The following is a 15,860-nucleotide window of genomic DNA, read 5'->3' as shown; positions in this document are numbered from 1 at the left end:
TTTTTATCCCAACATTTGATTGACATGAAACTAAAGCCATTAGAATCCTATCTCGTGAGGCTACCACCATCTAAATTTTTATAATCTTCTTACGTCCGGATCATTTTAGATATGATTCGTAACACGACCTAACATGCTTTTAGTATAGACTATAGAAATCCATGTCTAGGCAGCCCTAGGATGCAATCTAACTAACCAACACAATGATTTAGGGAATACATAGCCTTGCAGATTTTTGACCACTTGCTCCAAAACTTGGTTCACATTAGAGAGCTTTCTTATCCTGAAGCCACTGTTGATCTTAAGATGGGATAGGAGGTCCCAGGAGCATAAGTAGGCATGCCTTTTCTCACCCTTCGAAACCCCATCAAAAGTCTCTGATCATAAGACCATTGTGTAATTGAATAGAAGTTGATATATATGAAGCTTAGAAGTGATTGAATGAGGACTAAGCCTCTACCAGTCTTTACTCCACTCCTCGTTCAACATTGAAAGAAAAAATGTATTAGAACTAATTTATGACCTGCTAAACTATTTAACCTATTTAATTATCTATAATATAAATAAACTCATTTAATATGTTTATTAAATAAACAATATATTTGATTAGTAATTAATTCGCACCTAACACTTATTAGAAACTTATTTTATATTCCAATATGATGTCAAATAAATGAGCATCATTGGGGTACTACTTTTCTTCCTACTACTTTAAATAAACTCATCAAGCTTTTTGAGGACACTATTTTCTTCATGATTTCGTACTACTTTCTTCTTATAAGTCTACATCTCCTCTTAACTTTTAAGAGAAGACAAGCTAATGGTTACATAGTCTTCATCTCATCTCTACCCATTCACATAAATTGATTTAAATTATAAATTAGGAGAGGCCATGTCTTCAAAGTTGCTCTCACTCCTTCCATGATGTTAATATCTTCCACCCATTTGTGAACCTTTTCTTGCAATGCTATCAGTTGAATAATATGTAAGCAAAAGTGCTTGTGTGTGTATACATATAGAGTTTTAAATTTTTAATTAAGTTTGATTTTTTTTTAGTTTAAAAACTAAATATAATTAAGTTACAAAAACCTTGTATATATACAAGAAAGTATTCCAACTGCATAGAATTGTTGCATAGAAATTCTAATGCCATATAAAGGACATAAGATTATATAAATTGATTGCCAGTAAAATTTTCTGAAATGATATGACACATTCTTATGTGAAAAATTATAATAAGCATTAGGAGATTGAATTTATCACACGCTATTATTATAATAAAATGTGAAAAATAAATGCGTAGAAAGGCAATATCAAACACAAATGATTTAACATGGAAACAAATCTTAAAATATATAAAAAAAAAACTATGAATCTAAGCTCAGATCGAAATGAATCACTAAAAAATTATAATAATTATTAATTCACTAACTACTCTAAAAATCTAAATTGTTAGAGAACCATAATTTTTATATTTTATATTCTAATAATTTTTTTGCTTCTGGACTTAAACATTTTGATGGACCTTAAAAGTGGACTTGATTTGAACGGGGAGAGTTTTAGTTTGTAAATGATATATGTGCCTAGTAGATTTTGAACTCAAGATCTCTATGAACCGCTTCCTATGATCTTCGCAATCTCAATGACCCGTGAGACATAATTTTTTCAAACCCGACATAAATATAATGTGTAGAAACTCAATTTAGTTCATTCCATTTAAAACTATCGTAGATATCTAAAACTCTTCTCAAAAGTAATGATAATGGCTACTAAGATTAGATTTTCTAAACTTTTAAATATCTCGTTCGAGATAAGATAGAAGTGCTCCTCAGAAAAAATCTACGAAATCATTTATTTAGAAAAAAAGGATTTGTGACGAAATTCACTTCAAATGTCCTAATTTAAAATCTCGATTTTTTCTCTCGAACATCCATGAGAACTTTTGCTAATAAGGAAAATAAAACTTATCTAAATCATGTTTATTTGCACGAAAAGAATTATTAGAAAGTTCAACAAATAACAAAAAAAATGATAAATGCTATATTTTTTCAGATTTAGAGTTTTTATCATCGAAATCATTATTACTTACCCAAGTGGCTTGTAAAGTCTTTCCTTTTGTACTTACAATTTGGACATCTATAAGCAATATAACCATATCCTTACAATCATTAGTATTGTTCCAAGTAGCTTGCCTTTTTAATCTACAATTGGACATTTATAGGCAATATGACCATACCCTTACAATCATTTGTATTATTCCAAAGTGGCTTGCAAAGTTTTACCTTATTTTTTTTTTCTTTCAATTGGACATCTATAGGCAATATGATCATACCCTTACTATCTATAATATTCAACTACCGCTCCTCGATGTCTAGCTTATTATTCGTGTCAGACTCCTCATCTTCATCTCTAATAGTGGTCAAGTCATGCCTTTAGACTTTCAAGATTGATGAAGAGAAGGCTCCAAGGTATGTAAGTTGCCAACTAGATGTTCAACTTTTAGTAAGTCTATATTCTTGCTTTCTTTAATAGCAACAACTTTTCAAGCAATGACCTAACAATTTTTGTTTTCCTTCGTATGAAGAGTTTCAAAGTTTGTCGTCGGCTTTTATAGCTTAAACACACACTTGTATATTCTAGTGCAAAAATACATACACAACATATCATGTGAGACTCCCTCTTAAACGTAGTTTTATTGTTTTTATATATCAAGCCTTTTATAAAGCAAAAGGCTTGTGTGCCTTACTCATGTTACACCATCCATATATCTCAAGTATTTGAGCATTATCACATATTCTTTGCATCTTCATACGTTCATGGCAGACTTTCAATATGCCTATTATGATCTTCTATTTGCAGTCTATAAATGCTAACCCTCTGTATCTTTATATAAGTATTTAAAGCTATGTCATTCTTCTAGTCAAATTATAACTCATATAAGAAAACAAATCCTACATATAAAATACATTTCCTATTCATTCCTTGACTTGTATTCGCATTTCAAAATTCTCAATGAAATGGTTCTGTCTAGTCTAGTCTTCATCTCTCTCTCTTACAGAGATGATCATCGGACAAACCAAGTCAAGCTTTTTGAGCCGATCAGGCTTAAATATGTGTTTATGAGATATCAGGCTTAGGTCACACATAACGGACCTAACGTAAAATCATGAATTTAAAAAAGATTATATTTTATCATGTCAAGCTTAATGGGCATCAATAAAGATATTTAATTATTTTTTATAAGAACATACTTATATATTGATATCTAGTTTACTAAATATCTAATTTTAGATTAAAAAACTATAAAAATAAGCATACATAAAGGGCCGGGCGGGCAAAGGTCTAACCCATGCCGGCTATTGTAATCAAGCCGAGTCTAAACCCAATTAAGACCAACCAGATTCCAGTCTGAGCCTAATAATCACCTCTACTCTCTCTCTCTCTCTCTCTCTCTCTCTCTCTCACACACACACAAATAGAAGGAGAGAAGCCTCTCTTTGGGCTTAGCGCACCCATGATTGGGTTGGGTGACAGTTCTTAAGCCGTATCCAAGGGAAACAGTTGACCTATACTGAAATTTCCCTTTAATCTGGAAGAAAGAATTGGTCAAAGTGGCAATTTATGGCCACCAACCTTTGGAAAAAGTCTTCTATTTGCTTTGTCAAACCCTCTATTGATCAATCTCACTTTCCCAATGTTGACGCTGCAAACTTAAATTTCTTCTTCTCTGCTCCTTCTTTCTAGCTCGTAAAGAGTTTATCATTATTATTTATATATAGATCTTTTTTTCTCAATTTTTCTCTTTTAAAAACTCTGAAATTAATTGCATAACAATCAAGTGAGGATCTCTCTTTGCCAAAGGTAATTAACTGCAACATGAGAAATCTTTGTTAAAGAAGAAATGCCATCAAACTAGCCCTAATTAACAACCTTGATCATTTGATCTAAAACTAACTAATAGCTAGTTTCAATGACTAGTTATTAAAAAGATTAGATTAACCCTATTTACATTATAAATTAGCCATTCAAAAACACCATGCATGGAAGGGTCTGTGATCATCATCAGCATAACTTGCAATCCTTTCTAGGGTTGATGCTCCAATCCTTAACGCTCTTCACATCATCCATCACCGCCTTCTCGCACGTCGGGCAAATACTAACCATCGCCGCCTTCTGTATCTCCACGTAGTACGCCGGCACGCCGGGTCTCGCCGACTGTAGCTCCGTCAGCTCTCTCTTGAGCCGCCGGTTCTCGTCGGTCAGGCTCTCGCAGCACCTCCTCAAGAACTCACAGTCCACCTCAATCTGCTTCAACTTAGTCCTACATATAGATAGATACGATCAAGTACATCATAATACTTCATCCCATGCACTTAATAATTATCAAGTTTTCTATATATATACCTAGCTCTTCTATTCTGGAACCAGACTTCTACTTGCCGAGGCTTTAGATTCAACTTCCGTGCTATCTCATGTTTCTGCGCCTGTCATGGAATATCAATTCATCAATTCTAAGATTAGCCCATAAAACCTATCTAGAGAATATATATATATATATATACAGAGAGAGAGAGACGAACTGGTGAAAGGGTGTGTTGAGATCTGAAGCAATCTTCGAGCAGCGACGACTGCTCCTTGTTCAGCCGCAGCTTCTTCCTCGAGCCGCCATTATCATCTTCCTCGGTGCTCTTGGATTGCACTTGCTCTTTTCCTTCTTCCACTTGAAACGGAAACAAGATGTCGAATTGAACAGGCGGCTTCGCCTCCTCCTCCGCATGGCGCCGTCGGCTTAGGTTAAACTCTCCTCCTCCTCCTCCTCCTAATCCTATACCGAGAGCAAGGCCTATGTTGCAGTGGTCCTCTTCTCCCATGGATAGATTAACTGCTACCTAAAATAAGAGCTTATAGTAGAGCTTTGGTGGTATACACTGGAAAGGTATGTGGTTAATATAAAGAGCATAAATGAATCATTTTCTGGGTGGATGGGCAGTTTCTTTTATGTGGTTTAATGCCAGAAGTAAGGGGTGTGCGTTTGAATATTGCATTAGAGAGGGATAAATAGAGAGAGAGAGAGAGAGAGAGAGAGAGGAATATTAGCATTTGAAGTTGGACTCGAGAAATATTACCACTTGTTTTCAAGTCAGCATATAAAAATTTCTGGGCAGTTTCTTGGTCTTTATCAATTGCCACATCTTTGTGGGAGGAGTTAGTAGTCATAACCGACGGCATCAGCATTAATTAAAGGGTAAGTTTTATGAGTCCTAATTAACCCTTTCATCACTCTATCTCTTTGCATGACAATAAGAATCTTTATAGAGAAAGAAATCTTTAGAGAGAGATGTGAAATATTTTGTACAGAAAAAAAAAGAAGTGGACCTTGACCTTTTGGTCCTATGATCATCATGTATGACTTAGTACCATGTCCTATTGCCCTCCCCATGGCCAATTACAAGCAACATATAGAGGGTCTCTTAATTCTAGGGACAGATGGCCCTTGGTCCAAAGTTAAAGTTAACACTATTGTTTAATCATTTATCACTTGTTTAACTAGGATGGGCTTTTGCTCATACCCTTAGATAACCGGTTAATCTACTAATATATTTCATTTATTAGATAATGAATCAACAATTAATATATATATATATATATGTATGTATGTATCATGCTTTTAATTAATATGCCTGCCCTAATATTGTACCTAGATAATTGATATGTTTGGCAATTATAATATTTCGAAAGTTTACGGCAAGATTTAAATCTATAATCTCTAGAAAAATTAGCTCTAGCACTATATTAAATAATAAATTAATTTTAGCTCCAATATATAGTATACTATATATGCATAACCTAGACCAATTACTGCATCACAGACATTAGTCTTTTCAATTTAATTCAAAGCAGAAATTAGGGCAAAGGAGTTGATCAATAATTAGGCCATTTTTTTTTGCTTTGGGAAACATCAAACTAAGAGATGAGTCTCTTTGAATACTTCTTCACCTAACTTGGAATTATTGTTGACTGGAAGGGAACAAAGATCCTTTTGATGCGTTCTTGACTCCAAGTACTCAATTTTAAGGAAGGCAAGTGTCATTGCTTATGCAAGGTGGAGTATTGAAACTTGACATAGTGTATGCAATTTAGGGGACAATGGAAATAAACTCTTGTCACTTTAAGATAATTTGGGAGAGTCAATAAAACACTTGGACAAGTAATCTAAAAAGGGATTGATGAAGGGGTTAATGTCACTTGAACCCCAAGGACCAATAAATTCTAGATATAAGACAAAATTTACCAATTCAACTATATGAAAATAGTTTATATTTCTTTTTTATAATGGAATGATTTACATTTTTAGTCTATTATTTAGTGGTTTGAGTTTTTAGTCAACTAGTTATCTAACGTGATACCAGAACTAGTTTTTTTTTTTTTTTGTTACTCAGCAATTTTTAAGCTTTTAGTTCGATAAGTTATTTGATATTTTATATCACTACTCTATGATTTGTAATATTTTACTTTATTTCTTGCCCCATTTTAGTTATAAAAAATTTGGTAACATATCTGAAACTAAATTTGAAACTTTTAGTCCATTATTTAGCAGTTTGAATCTAACTAGAGTCGATACACAGTCTAAAACATATTTGAAACTAGATTCAGTCAAACCTTAGGCTTAGATCAATGAGCTCTCATATTTTCACTCGTGATATGAATCTAGAAACCCTAATCCTATCTATCTTCCTCTTTCTCCCAAACCCTAATTATAACGATAAATACTACCTACGACCAACAACTCCTCGACTCCTTGTAAAACCTTTGAAAAGAACCCACCAACCCTATTCTTTATGCAGTACAATATATTTTCTAAGAAAATATTTTTTGGAGAATTTTTCCGTTTGTAACTTCTATTAACGTTGTTTAGGGGCTTAAAGATTTTGACTAATTGAAGAGTAAATAATCACCTATAATTAAGGAGGTCATAGTGTAATTAACCGTATACTAAAACCCCACTAAATGAGAAATTAAAAGAAAGAAAGAAGCATCATTCACATTTCTAGACTTTGTCCACGATATAAAGCATAGTCAAAGATCAAGTCAAGGTTGAGATACGAGCGAAAGATTTTGTGAAAAGAAGGTAACCCTAATAAATTAAATATGAACAGGGAGAAGAAGCAAGTCATGGTCAAGTGCATGATACACGCCTCCAATCTTCTTCTTCTCTCTAGATCTTAGAAATTACTTTCTAAACTTTCTACTCATAGAATGATATATTTAGCAAGATATTGGATTTGTTCTTCTATTCTGCTATCATTTTTACTGAGTCTAAAGATCAAAGTGGTGATAGATGTGATTTCACATCATTGGAGTTTGGGGTCAAAAAGCCATTTCCTTTTCCTTTCTCTTTTATGGTAAACAGGTCAAAATCCCATGTTGATGTGAATGTTTTTGTGTTCATGTGAATCAAGCCATCTTTTGGGTAAGATTAAGACATGATATTCATACAATGACGTGAAAGTTGCCTCTCTCTCTCTCTCTCTTTCTCTCAACCTTCGTATTTCTACTTTAATATATATATACTTGACTTTAATAGGTAATGATTTTATATTTTAAGCTCTATAATTTAGCAAATATGCTTTGAAAATACTCTGCCGTTAGAATTTCATTTTTATCTCTCTCTCTCTCTCGCGCTTCATATTTCTAATACATATATATACTTTACTTAAATAGGTAAAGAATTTATATTTTAAAAGACGGATCAACTCGATAGAATTTAAAATCAGAATCTCTACTGTAATAGTATATTAATTCATCAATTATTCTAAAAGTTATTAAACACCGGTCATTTTTATGTTTTATATTCTAATAATGTTATGCATTATTGATTTGTTATCTAATAGTATTATCTAATACAGTACTAGACAATTATTAAATCTGTTAATTAAACCTCTTGATTAAGTTAAGTACTATACTAAAAAATTATGAAAATATCTTCGACTAAGTCATACTAACGATATTTTAGTCATTTAGAACAAAAAAGAGATGTTTTAGTTATTTTAGAAATAAAATATCTCTGGATATATTTGCTAAATTATATAGTGTGATTTATAAATAATAAAAATATAGGGTGTAAACTATAATTTTGTAAAGAACAGGGTGTTATAGGCAAATTTCCCTATATTTTAAAAGAGCTCCGAAGTCGGCCCATACAAATGAGGCCCATCAACCCGTTAAGGATCCGAACTCCAAATGGTATCCAGCCAAATGAAGCTGAAGTTACAATTGTATCCCTAAACAAGAGTACTTATTACTTAAACCTCTCATGGCATGTTTGGTAAATAAATAGATTCCAAGGGTCTATTCCAAGAATCTCCACCATAAAAGCAGCAGCACCTCGTCGTAGGGTTTCCTGAGCTTTTCCTCAAGACTTTTTTCGCCGCCGTCGTCGTCCGTCGTTCTTCTTCTCAATCGCCTCAAAACATCCGTTTTGTTTTCGTTTTCAAAGTAATTGGTTCTTTTGTTTTCGATCCGAGTTTCCAACGCTTGTTTCCTCGCTTCTCCCAATCTAGATCTAAATTACTACTTGTGTTTATTTTGGAGGAGATTAACGTTGCAATGATGATAACCAAATCAATCAATCGAGAGTGTTCTTCCGAAAGAAGAATGCTTGATGAGATGGAGAATATTTATGTTCTTCCTGAGCGGTTACCTGAGCAATTTGGCCTTTACCTCGTTGTTCTTTTATTTGGGATTATAATTAATTTTTCTTTTACTCGAGTTAAAAAGGAGTGGTTTTTAGTAGATTTGGATTAAATGGTTTTAAATTCTAATATAGATGTTGGTACAACAATAAAAGATACCAAAGTTGCTGTAAATAATTCAAACAATATGACAGCAATGGTGAAAGACTTTAATTCTTTTGGATGCATTGAAACATTTGAAATCAGACTACATCATCACAACAAGCCATAGATGAAATCAAATCCATACAACACTAGACATTCTAGTCCCACGTATCAAAGAAAGTAGGTTAAGCTAAGAGAAAGAAATTAGGGATCCCTAAGCACAGAAGGTGTTTGATTCTAGGAGGCTGAGAAGGACCAACAAATCTTCCCATCTTTTTTAGAGAGCTTTCCGTGTATGGGTGCAGTAATTTTGTTTGCTTGAAATGCAGGAGCAAATCCTTATTTGACTCACAAAACCTTATATTAATTACAGAGATGACTAAGAAACTTTAGCATTCGTCTATACTTGGCATTGCTCATTTTCCTAGGCAGATAAGAAACGGACGACGACGCAGGTGATGTTATCGGCACTGCCTCTCTGATAAGCTTCTCGGAGGAGTCTCTTTGCTGCCTGCTCAGGGTCCTCTATGGGCTTGATCATGGCCACAGCCTCCTGGAGCAGTGCAAAGAGATTAAAGAGTAATTCTATCTACAAGAGTAGAGCAGTCAAATTGTGGTATATTATACCTCATTTGATACAACATCCCAGAGTCCATCACTAGCAAGGATGAGAAACTCAAGAGAGCCATCGATCACTTCCTCCTGAAACAAGTATTTTAAAACAAATGGGCCATTTTTGGGGAAATTTCCATGCAAAACAACTAATGATGGAAATTCTGAGTCTGCATAGCAGTACATCATCAAAAGATGAGGTTGTTGATTAACTGGATACATAGCAGTACATCATCAAAAGATGATTTTTATTTTAGGGAACCAAGCAAAGTTTTGCATTTACTTTTCTCATATATCTATCTAGGAGAAATATGTCAGCAGTGGAAGTAGTTGCAAGTTGCAAGAGTCAAAATGCACAAGAAACAACATGAACCAATTTTGTCTGAATGGAAGTTAAAACAAGAAAAACACCAACAAGGCAGAGAGCTCAAACCCGAATCTCTGGATCTGCAACAACATACTGTTTCAAAAGCCTATCACCAAATGCACGGGAAACAGCAAGGACACCACCAACACGCCATGTTCCTATATATATAAATGTGTGTGTGTTGTTGTCAGAATGGAACTACAAAATATTTAAATCATTGAACAGAAAGCTAGAAAAAAAGAAGGCTGTTAAAGACATTTACCGGCCCACATCACAAAGCCTCCGGCATCCTCAATCCGCTGTCGTTCATCTGTTTGGTCAGGTTTGTGATCTCTTGATACAGCAATAGCTGCAAAATTCAAAATTAGATATCAACATTAGGCCTAACAATAACAAATGCTAATATTCAAGGAAAGGCCACAAATAAGCCATGTCTGGCAGGTCATAATTTGCTGGCCAGAGCAATAGTTAAACTGTAATTCCACCATGACCAACGACATTCAAGCACTGGCAAACAATTAACTACTTTAAAGTTAAAAAGGGTTACTTACATCTAGGCCCTCTGAATTATTTTCTATTTTCACATAGACCTCATTTATTTTTTATAACATTTTGATCCCTTCAGCTATCTAATACCACCCATCTCTGCATAGCCAGAAAATGTTAAATGATCATATTTTAGGTAATTTCTAAATACTTCCTGTGGGAGATGTAGAAACTACATACTTTATTTCATATAAACCATTTTCCAGTCTCTCTCACCACACTTCTAAATTCTTCACCAAGTGCTTATCTAAATATTGGCTCTCGCTATTGACAAAATCAGCATAGGAAAACAACTAAAGTTTGAATAAAACATAATATTCCATACAGCATATGACAACATTTCATAGAATGACAAGCAAAATTCTAAATTTAACCACCCAAAGTATCAACCATCAGGAGCTCGGCATTCTCACATAAGAAATTACCCCATAATTGCCAACACAAGCTACAAAGACAGTCCACATTTTTTTTTTTATTATTGCATTACTTTGTCTCAGCTTGTTTTCATGTAGTGCACAAATGGAACACGAGACAGCATAGAAATGGAGCAGCACATGTAACGATGGGCACCATCAGATCTACTGGGCATGTAACTGCATCAGCCACAGGATTTAACCAGGCAGATACCTGACTATGCCCGGCAAAGTCAACACCTTTAAAGGACAGTAACTTCTAAAATGATTTTCGACTAGGGCTAATGGTCTTAAGGATAGGACAAGTATCTCACTCTATGACACTTGTGAACATTTTTCCCTGTTGTTGGAAGGGTGGATTTCTAGAGTTTGTATGTTGAAAACTCGAAATACTCCATGCCTCTGATGTTAATTCTTGAGACTGCTTTAGTGACCAAACTATTTTTATCAGTTTTTATTGCTTTTCAGAATAAGTTGGACCCAAAAAAATAAATTTCATGCTAGAAAATAGTCAGGCATGGTTGTTGTGGAATTTTGAATCAATGTGAAACAGTGGACATAGAGTTACTTACAGAAGAGAGCAAGAATACTTGATTGAAAGGAATAACTTGAGGCACAAAGAAGTTCAAAAGAAACTAAGAAAGTAATTTCAAAGATTATGATATTACTAAGTACCAATCCAAATTTTGCATGCTCAAACTCAGTATTGGTCATTCTACCACACACAATCAACTTTCTTAATTCCCCGATTGGTCCAATTAAACTTACAACAAATGGCTTGATATTTCTTTAACAACATGAAAAAGAATGTAAATCAACAAACATTTTCTCCAAAAAAAACTGCTTCAAATGTATATGTTCAATACCACAAAGAGCAATGTCGTAGAGTTATGAGAACACAATACATTTTTTGTACTACATCCTAATGCTGATTTGAAAACAAAAACCCTTAAAAGTTATAACAACATGATTACTTCCAAATATGAAATATTGGTGGCATAGCAAATCTTGTCTAGTTAAAAGGACTGCAGACCACTCTAATTTCCAAATCGTACTTTTAAAAAAGAATAAGTAATATCAGGTCCTAGATAATGCATTTCCAATCAAAAGTATATAGCACATAGTATTTTATTTTGGCATCTATACTGTTATATGAGGATATATATGATAGATCTTTCATGCCATTTATTTCATTATTCAATTGGACAAACATCGGACTTATATTAAAAAAAAAAATAAGATTTTAAGAAAATGAAGAGTGGTACAAAATGAAGCAGCATTTTTTGTGGTCAAATTGTATTGCGTGACAACCATTGATTTCAAACAACAGGAGAAAACATACAACGTTCAAGATAAAAGATGAATATCATCTTATGCTCACAATTCAACCAAGAAAACAGCTGAAGATTTTTAGTTATCACATTTGTTGCAACATTCAACACAGGGAATTCTACAAAGAATAGTATTGAGCTACATGGGAAATAAGTGCTCAACATGTTAAGACAATTAAATACATGGAAAGAATGCCCAAAGGAATGACAATGTCAAGTTTGAGGATGGGTCAGCCATATGGGCCAATCTGTTTTGGCGATACAGATTGGGATCAGCTAAAACTTCAATCCATGGTTTGAGGAATACAACAATATAAAACCAACTTAAGAAATTAATTTAAGCAATGGAATTACAACAGAAAACAATTTCAATGATTCTAATATGACCAGATTCTAGAAGAAAAGCATTAAATCATACAATGTCAAATCACACTTTTACAAACATTTTTATTAATATTTTGTAATGCTAAGTTTCATTGGAAAAGAAAGTAGCAAAGAAATTTTCACAAGAAAATAATAATAACGAACTCTTGTAAAAGTAGGAAAAATAGGAGAATAAAAACCAAGGAAGAAGGCATAGTCTATGTGCTTAGCATATTCGATGATGATGCATATAGTTGATAAAGTACCTTTCCTTCAAATAGAGCAAGCTCAAGTTACATAACATGGGTTGCTTCTTCATGTGGATGAAGAATATAAGAAGTTAATGCTACTGTTACTAGGGCTTACCGTTTCCTCCCCTACATATAACAACCCTGGAATCCCCAACATTTGCAACTAGAAGGCGGTCACCAACAAGGATAGCAGTTGAAGCAGTTGAGCCAGCATCTCTATTTTGACTATTCTCACATTTCAGAAACTCCGAGTCTGTATGGTTGTATGCATCAGCTGCAGTGTCATGATTAAGTTATTAAATTACCTGGTCATTCAAGAAATATTCACAAGACAAAAAAAAGATAGACTTGTACCTATAGCCAACTTGGTATCACTAATGAACTTTGGGTGTCTGATCAAATTGCTGAAAAGGTTTTGCTTAACGTATTCTGCTGCTCGAGCACCACCATGACCTGCATGTACAGCCAAGCATCACAAAAGCGTTAACATGGATATCCAGCATTAACTACTTGAAAACTTACTCAGAATAGAACAAATCCAAATAGAAATTCACCAATAGAAGCAACAGATAGATGAGTTTAGCCCATCACTGCGCCCTCAAATTTTATAGTAACTTTTTGTGCCAGGAAAAAATGTTATTAATATCCTTAAAACCATATGCGACAACTGATAAAATAATCCTCCTCTTCTCAAACAAAGAGAAATTCTTACCATCAAAGACTCCAAACAAGCCGACTATCTCTCCATCGACACCATCAATTCTTGTCTCATAGAAGTCCTCCATGGAAGCCCTCTTTCCTGGAGAACTTGCATACCCATAAGTAAACTTCCCATTCTGACTGCCAGAAAAAGAAAACATGGGCGTCAATCACTATGAGTTAGCTATTTCTTAATGAAGGGAATTTAATCAACAAAATAAATCAGTCCACTACTTTCATATTTATCTGTTTATAAATTCAGAAAACATTCTGCTTCTTCTTTTTGATTTCATGCATTTGCCCAAGATTATACGAAAACTAATATAAACACAGCAGCATATATTAATAACAAACTAAGAGTTTGTGTGATCAGTCAATTCAATAACCAAAAAAGTCTTTAGCGAAGACACCTGAATCAAGTTTGCGCATATCTAGTATTACCACATAATCCAATATACAATAATTTACATCTAGTTCACAAAAATTAAGTCACGTTCTCCTCGAATCAAAAAGAAAAACCCCCAAAAGCAAGCTTGGCATCAACCACAAGACATTCTAGAAGAAAAGGACAAAAGATAAAAACTTACTGGATAAAAATTCAAACTTCAATCATAATATCGACAAACAACCTCATGGCAAGATGGAGTGCAAACTCAACAAATAGATCAACAAAAAGTAAGAGAGACCAAATCAGACCTGAGACCACCACCACTAACAGGCGATCCATCCGAGTGGATACCACCAATTGAGTTCAAATAACCCATCTCTCCAACTCCTCTATCTATCCTTCTACTCCTCCTCCACCGATCTCATCAAACTTTGCGACTCTGATCAAAACCAAATCTAAAGCGTCCGCCTGCAAACGAGAAAAAATTCCGACCAAGAGAGGAGAAAAAGAAGTCGAAATCGATAATAGAGACGAACCCTGACCGCCTGCGCGAGAGCGAACGAGCGAGAGAGGAGGGAGAGGAGAGGAGAGAAAGCCGAGAGAGGAGTAGCGGTTTTCGTGGTAGGGAGGAAAAAGGAGAGAGAGAGAAAGAAAGAGGAGAGAGAGAGAGTCGTCTGGTTAATAATAAAAATAAAAATAATAATAATAATAATAATAATAATAATAATAGAATATTCTGGAAAAAAAAACACTGTAATAATAAGAAGGATGAATCCGTAATAATAAATAAATGGGACCGGAATTACGTGGCATCAAAAGGCTACACAAGATTATGCTTCTCTTGTAGATGCCCAAGAAAGCACTTATAATTTATAGAATATTTGTAAAGTATTTATAGATAAGGCTTTATTCCTAGTTTAAGCTGATAAAGATTGAATAATAGTAAAATTGGAAGTGCATCTCTTTTTTTTTTATTCTTTTTTACAGGTTCGGAGATATAAAACTCATTGATAGACATTAGAGAAGTATACAAATCCCTGAAGGAATTAAACAAAATTTATCCTATTGAGTGCGATCACAGATAGCTAGATAGGCTAAGCTGTGAGCCGCAGTGTTGTTGCACCTGCTAGTAGAACAAGTAGCAATTCAATATTTTTTTTGATAATAGCTTCAATAGTTCAGTCTACTTTTGAGCCAAGGTCATTTGTTGCCTTAACAATATTAAGTGAGTCATTGAAAATCCATGCATTAGAAGGACCATCCCTCGACTTTATCAGCTCCTTTAGATCGTAAAGAGAGCTGCTACAGTAAAGAACGCAAGTAATTTTACTAAAGCAGGAGCTAAAGGGAGGTTCACAAATGACAAATCTCAAACCTCCATTAGAGCCACCCCTCCACGCAACGCCAACCCAAGCAAGAGAGCAATCATTAGTGGGAATATATCCTCCTATATGAACAAGGGGCTTGAGCAAAACACTACCTAGCTCACTAGGATTTGGGTAGCAATCAGAGGAAGGGAGGGCCAGGTTGTTGATGTGAAAACCTTCGATCGAAATAATAGAAGTAGTTAGACTAGCAACATTGGCTATAATCTGAACAGGTGAAAGCTCATCATTTATAAAGAGTTTCTCATTCCTTGCCTTCAAAATAGACCAAAGAACACTAAAATATGCTAGCTTGTTAGAAGAGATATGAGTGTGACGAGAGTCCACAAGTGAAAGCTCATATGCTCCCCCATAAAAAAATAATACTCAACTTGCTGGCGAACTAGGTGGCACGAGCTAAGTGGCAAGATAGAAATATATGATGCGTTATCTCTAAGTGAGAGTTGCAGAAATAGTAGAAGTCTTCAACGAAGGGGACTCATGAGTGCAACTTGGAGCACAAGATTAGAGCACCTACGACACCTAGACATGATGGTTTTGATTCTAGGCAAAGCCTCCTTGTAGTTCCAAATGATCCTCCAAAAGTCAGAATAACTTTCAGAAAAAGAGCTAAACCAGTCACCTTTACTTAAAGAGACATAAAATGATTTAGAGTAGAAGTTCCTAAA

The 15,860-nt window shown here is 34.4% G+C and overlaps 2 protein-coding genes and 1 non-coding gene across 5 annotated transcripts; 1 reads left to right on the top strand and 2 right to left on the bottom strand.

Moving 5' to 3' along the window:
• Window positions 1-3,865: 3,865 nt before the first annotated feature.
• On the bottom strand, window positions 3,866-4,999 carry LOC140760457 (homeobox-leucine zipper protein HOX18-like). Its single transcript, XM_073097393.1, has 3 exons — window positions 4,581-4,999; window positions 4,405-4,484; window positions 3,866-4,321 (listed from the first exon to the last, which is right to left on the bottom strand). Exons 1-3 carry the CDS (start codon window positions 4,869-4,871, stop codon window positions 4,063-4,065), a joined length of 630 nt encoding a protein of 209 aa, XP_072953494.1. The 5' UTR covers window positions 4,872-4,999; the 3' UTR covers window positions 3,866-4,062.
• A 3,603-nt stretch (window positions 5,000-8,602) lies between these two features.
• Window positions 8,603-8,709, top strand: LOC140760689 (small nucleolar RNA snoR128). The gene has a single exon (XR_012104451.1). It is a non-coding gene; the product is annotated as a small nucleolar RNA snoR128 (small nucleolar RNA).
• Window positions 8,710-8,893: 184 nt separating this feature from the next.
• Window positions 8,894-14,491, bottom strand: LOC140760077 (probable protein phosphatase 2C 59). 3 transcript variants are annotated; one of them, XM_073096878.1, is made up of 9 exons: window positions 14,344-14,491; window positions 14,116-14,246; window positions 13,433-13,560; window positions 13,075-13,173; window positions 12,836-12,994; window positions 10,079-10,165; window positions 9,883-9,974; window positions 9,465-9,539; window positions 8,894-9,390 (listed from the first exon to the last, which is right to left on the bottom strand). In XM_073096878.1, exons 2-9 carry the CDS (start codon window positions 14,181-14,183, stop codon window positions 9,262-9,264), a joined length of 837 nt encoding a protein of 278 aa, XP_072952979.1. In that variant the 5' UTR covers window positions 14,184-14,246; window positions 14,344-14,491; the 3' UTR covers window positions 8,894-9,261. The 3 variants fall into 3 exon arrangements, with proteins under 3 accessions (XP_072952979.1, XP_072952980.1, XP_072952978.1); XM_073096879.1 differs by having other exon boundaries at window positions 14,116-14,275; window positions 14,350-14,459; XM_073096877.1 differs by having other exon boundaries at window positions 14,116-14,275; window positions 14,344-14,454.
• Between the last annotated feature and the right edge of the window lie 1,369 nt (window positions 14,492-15,860).

The sequence above is a fragment of the Typha angustifolia genome, chromosome 5 (genome assembly GCF_048772165.1).
Source record: "Typha angustifolia cultivar Huaian chromosome 5, ASM4877216v1, whole genome shotgun sequence".
NCBI lineage: Eukaryota > Viridiplantae > Streptophyta > Magnoliopsida > Poales > Typhaceae > Typha > Typha angustifolia.
The sequence above is the reverse complement of the archived record's forward strand: the minus strand, read 5'-3'. Positions and strand labels throughout refer to the sequence as shown.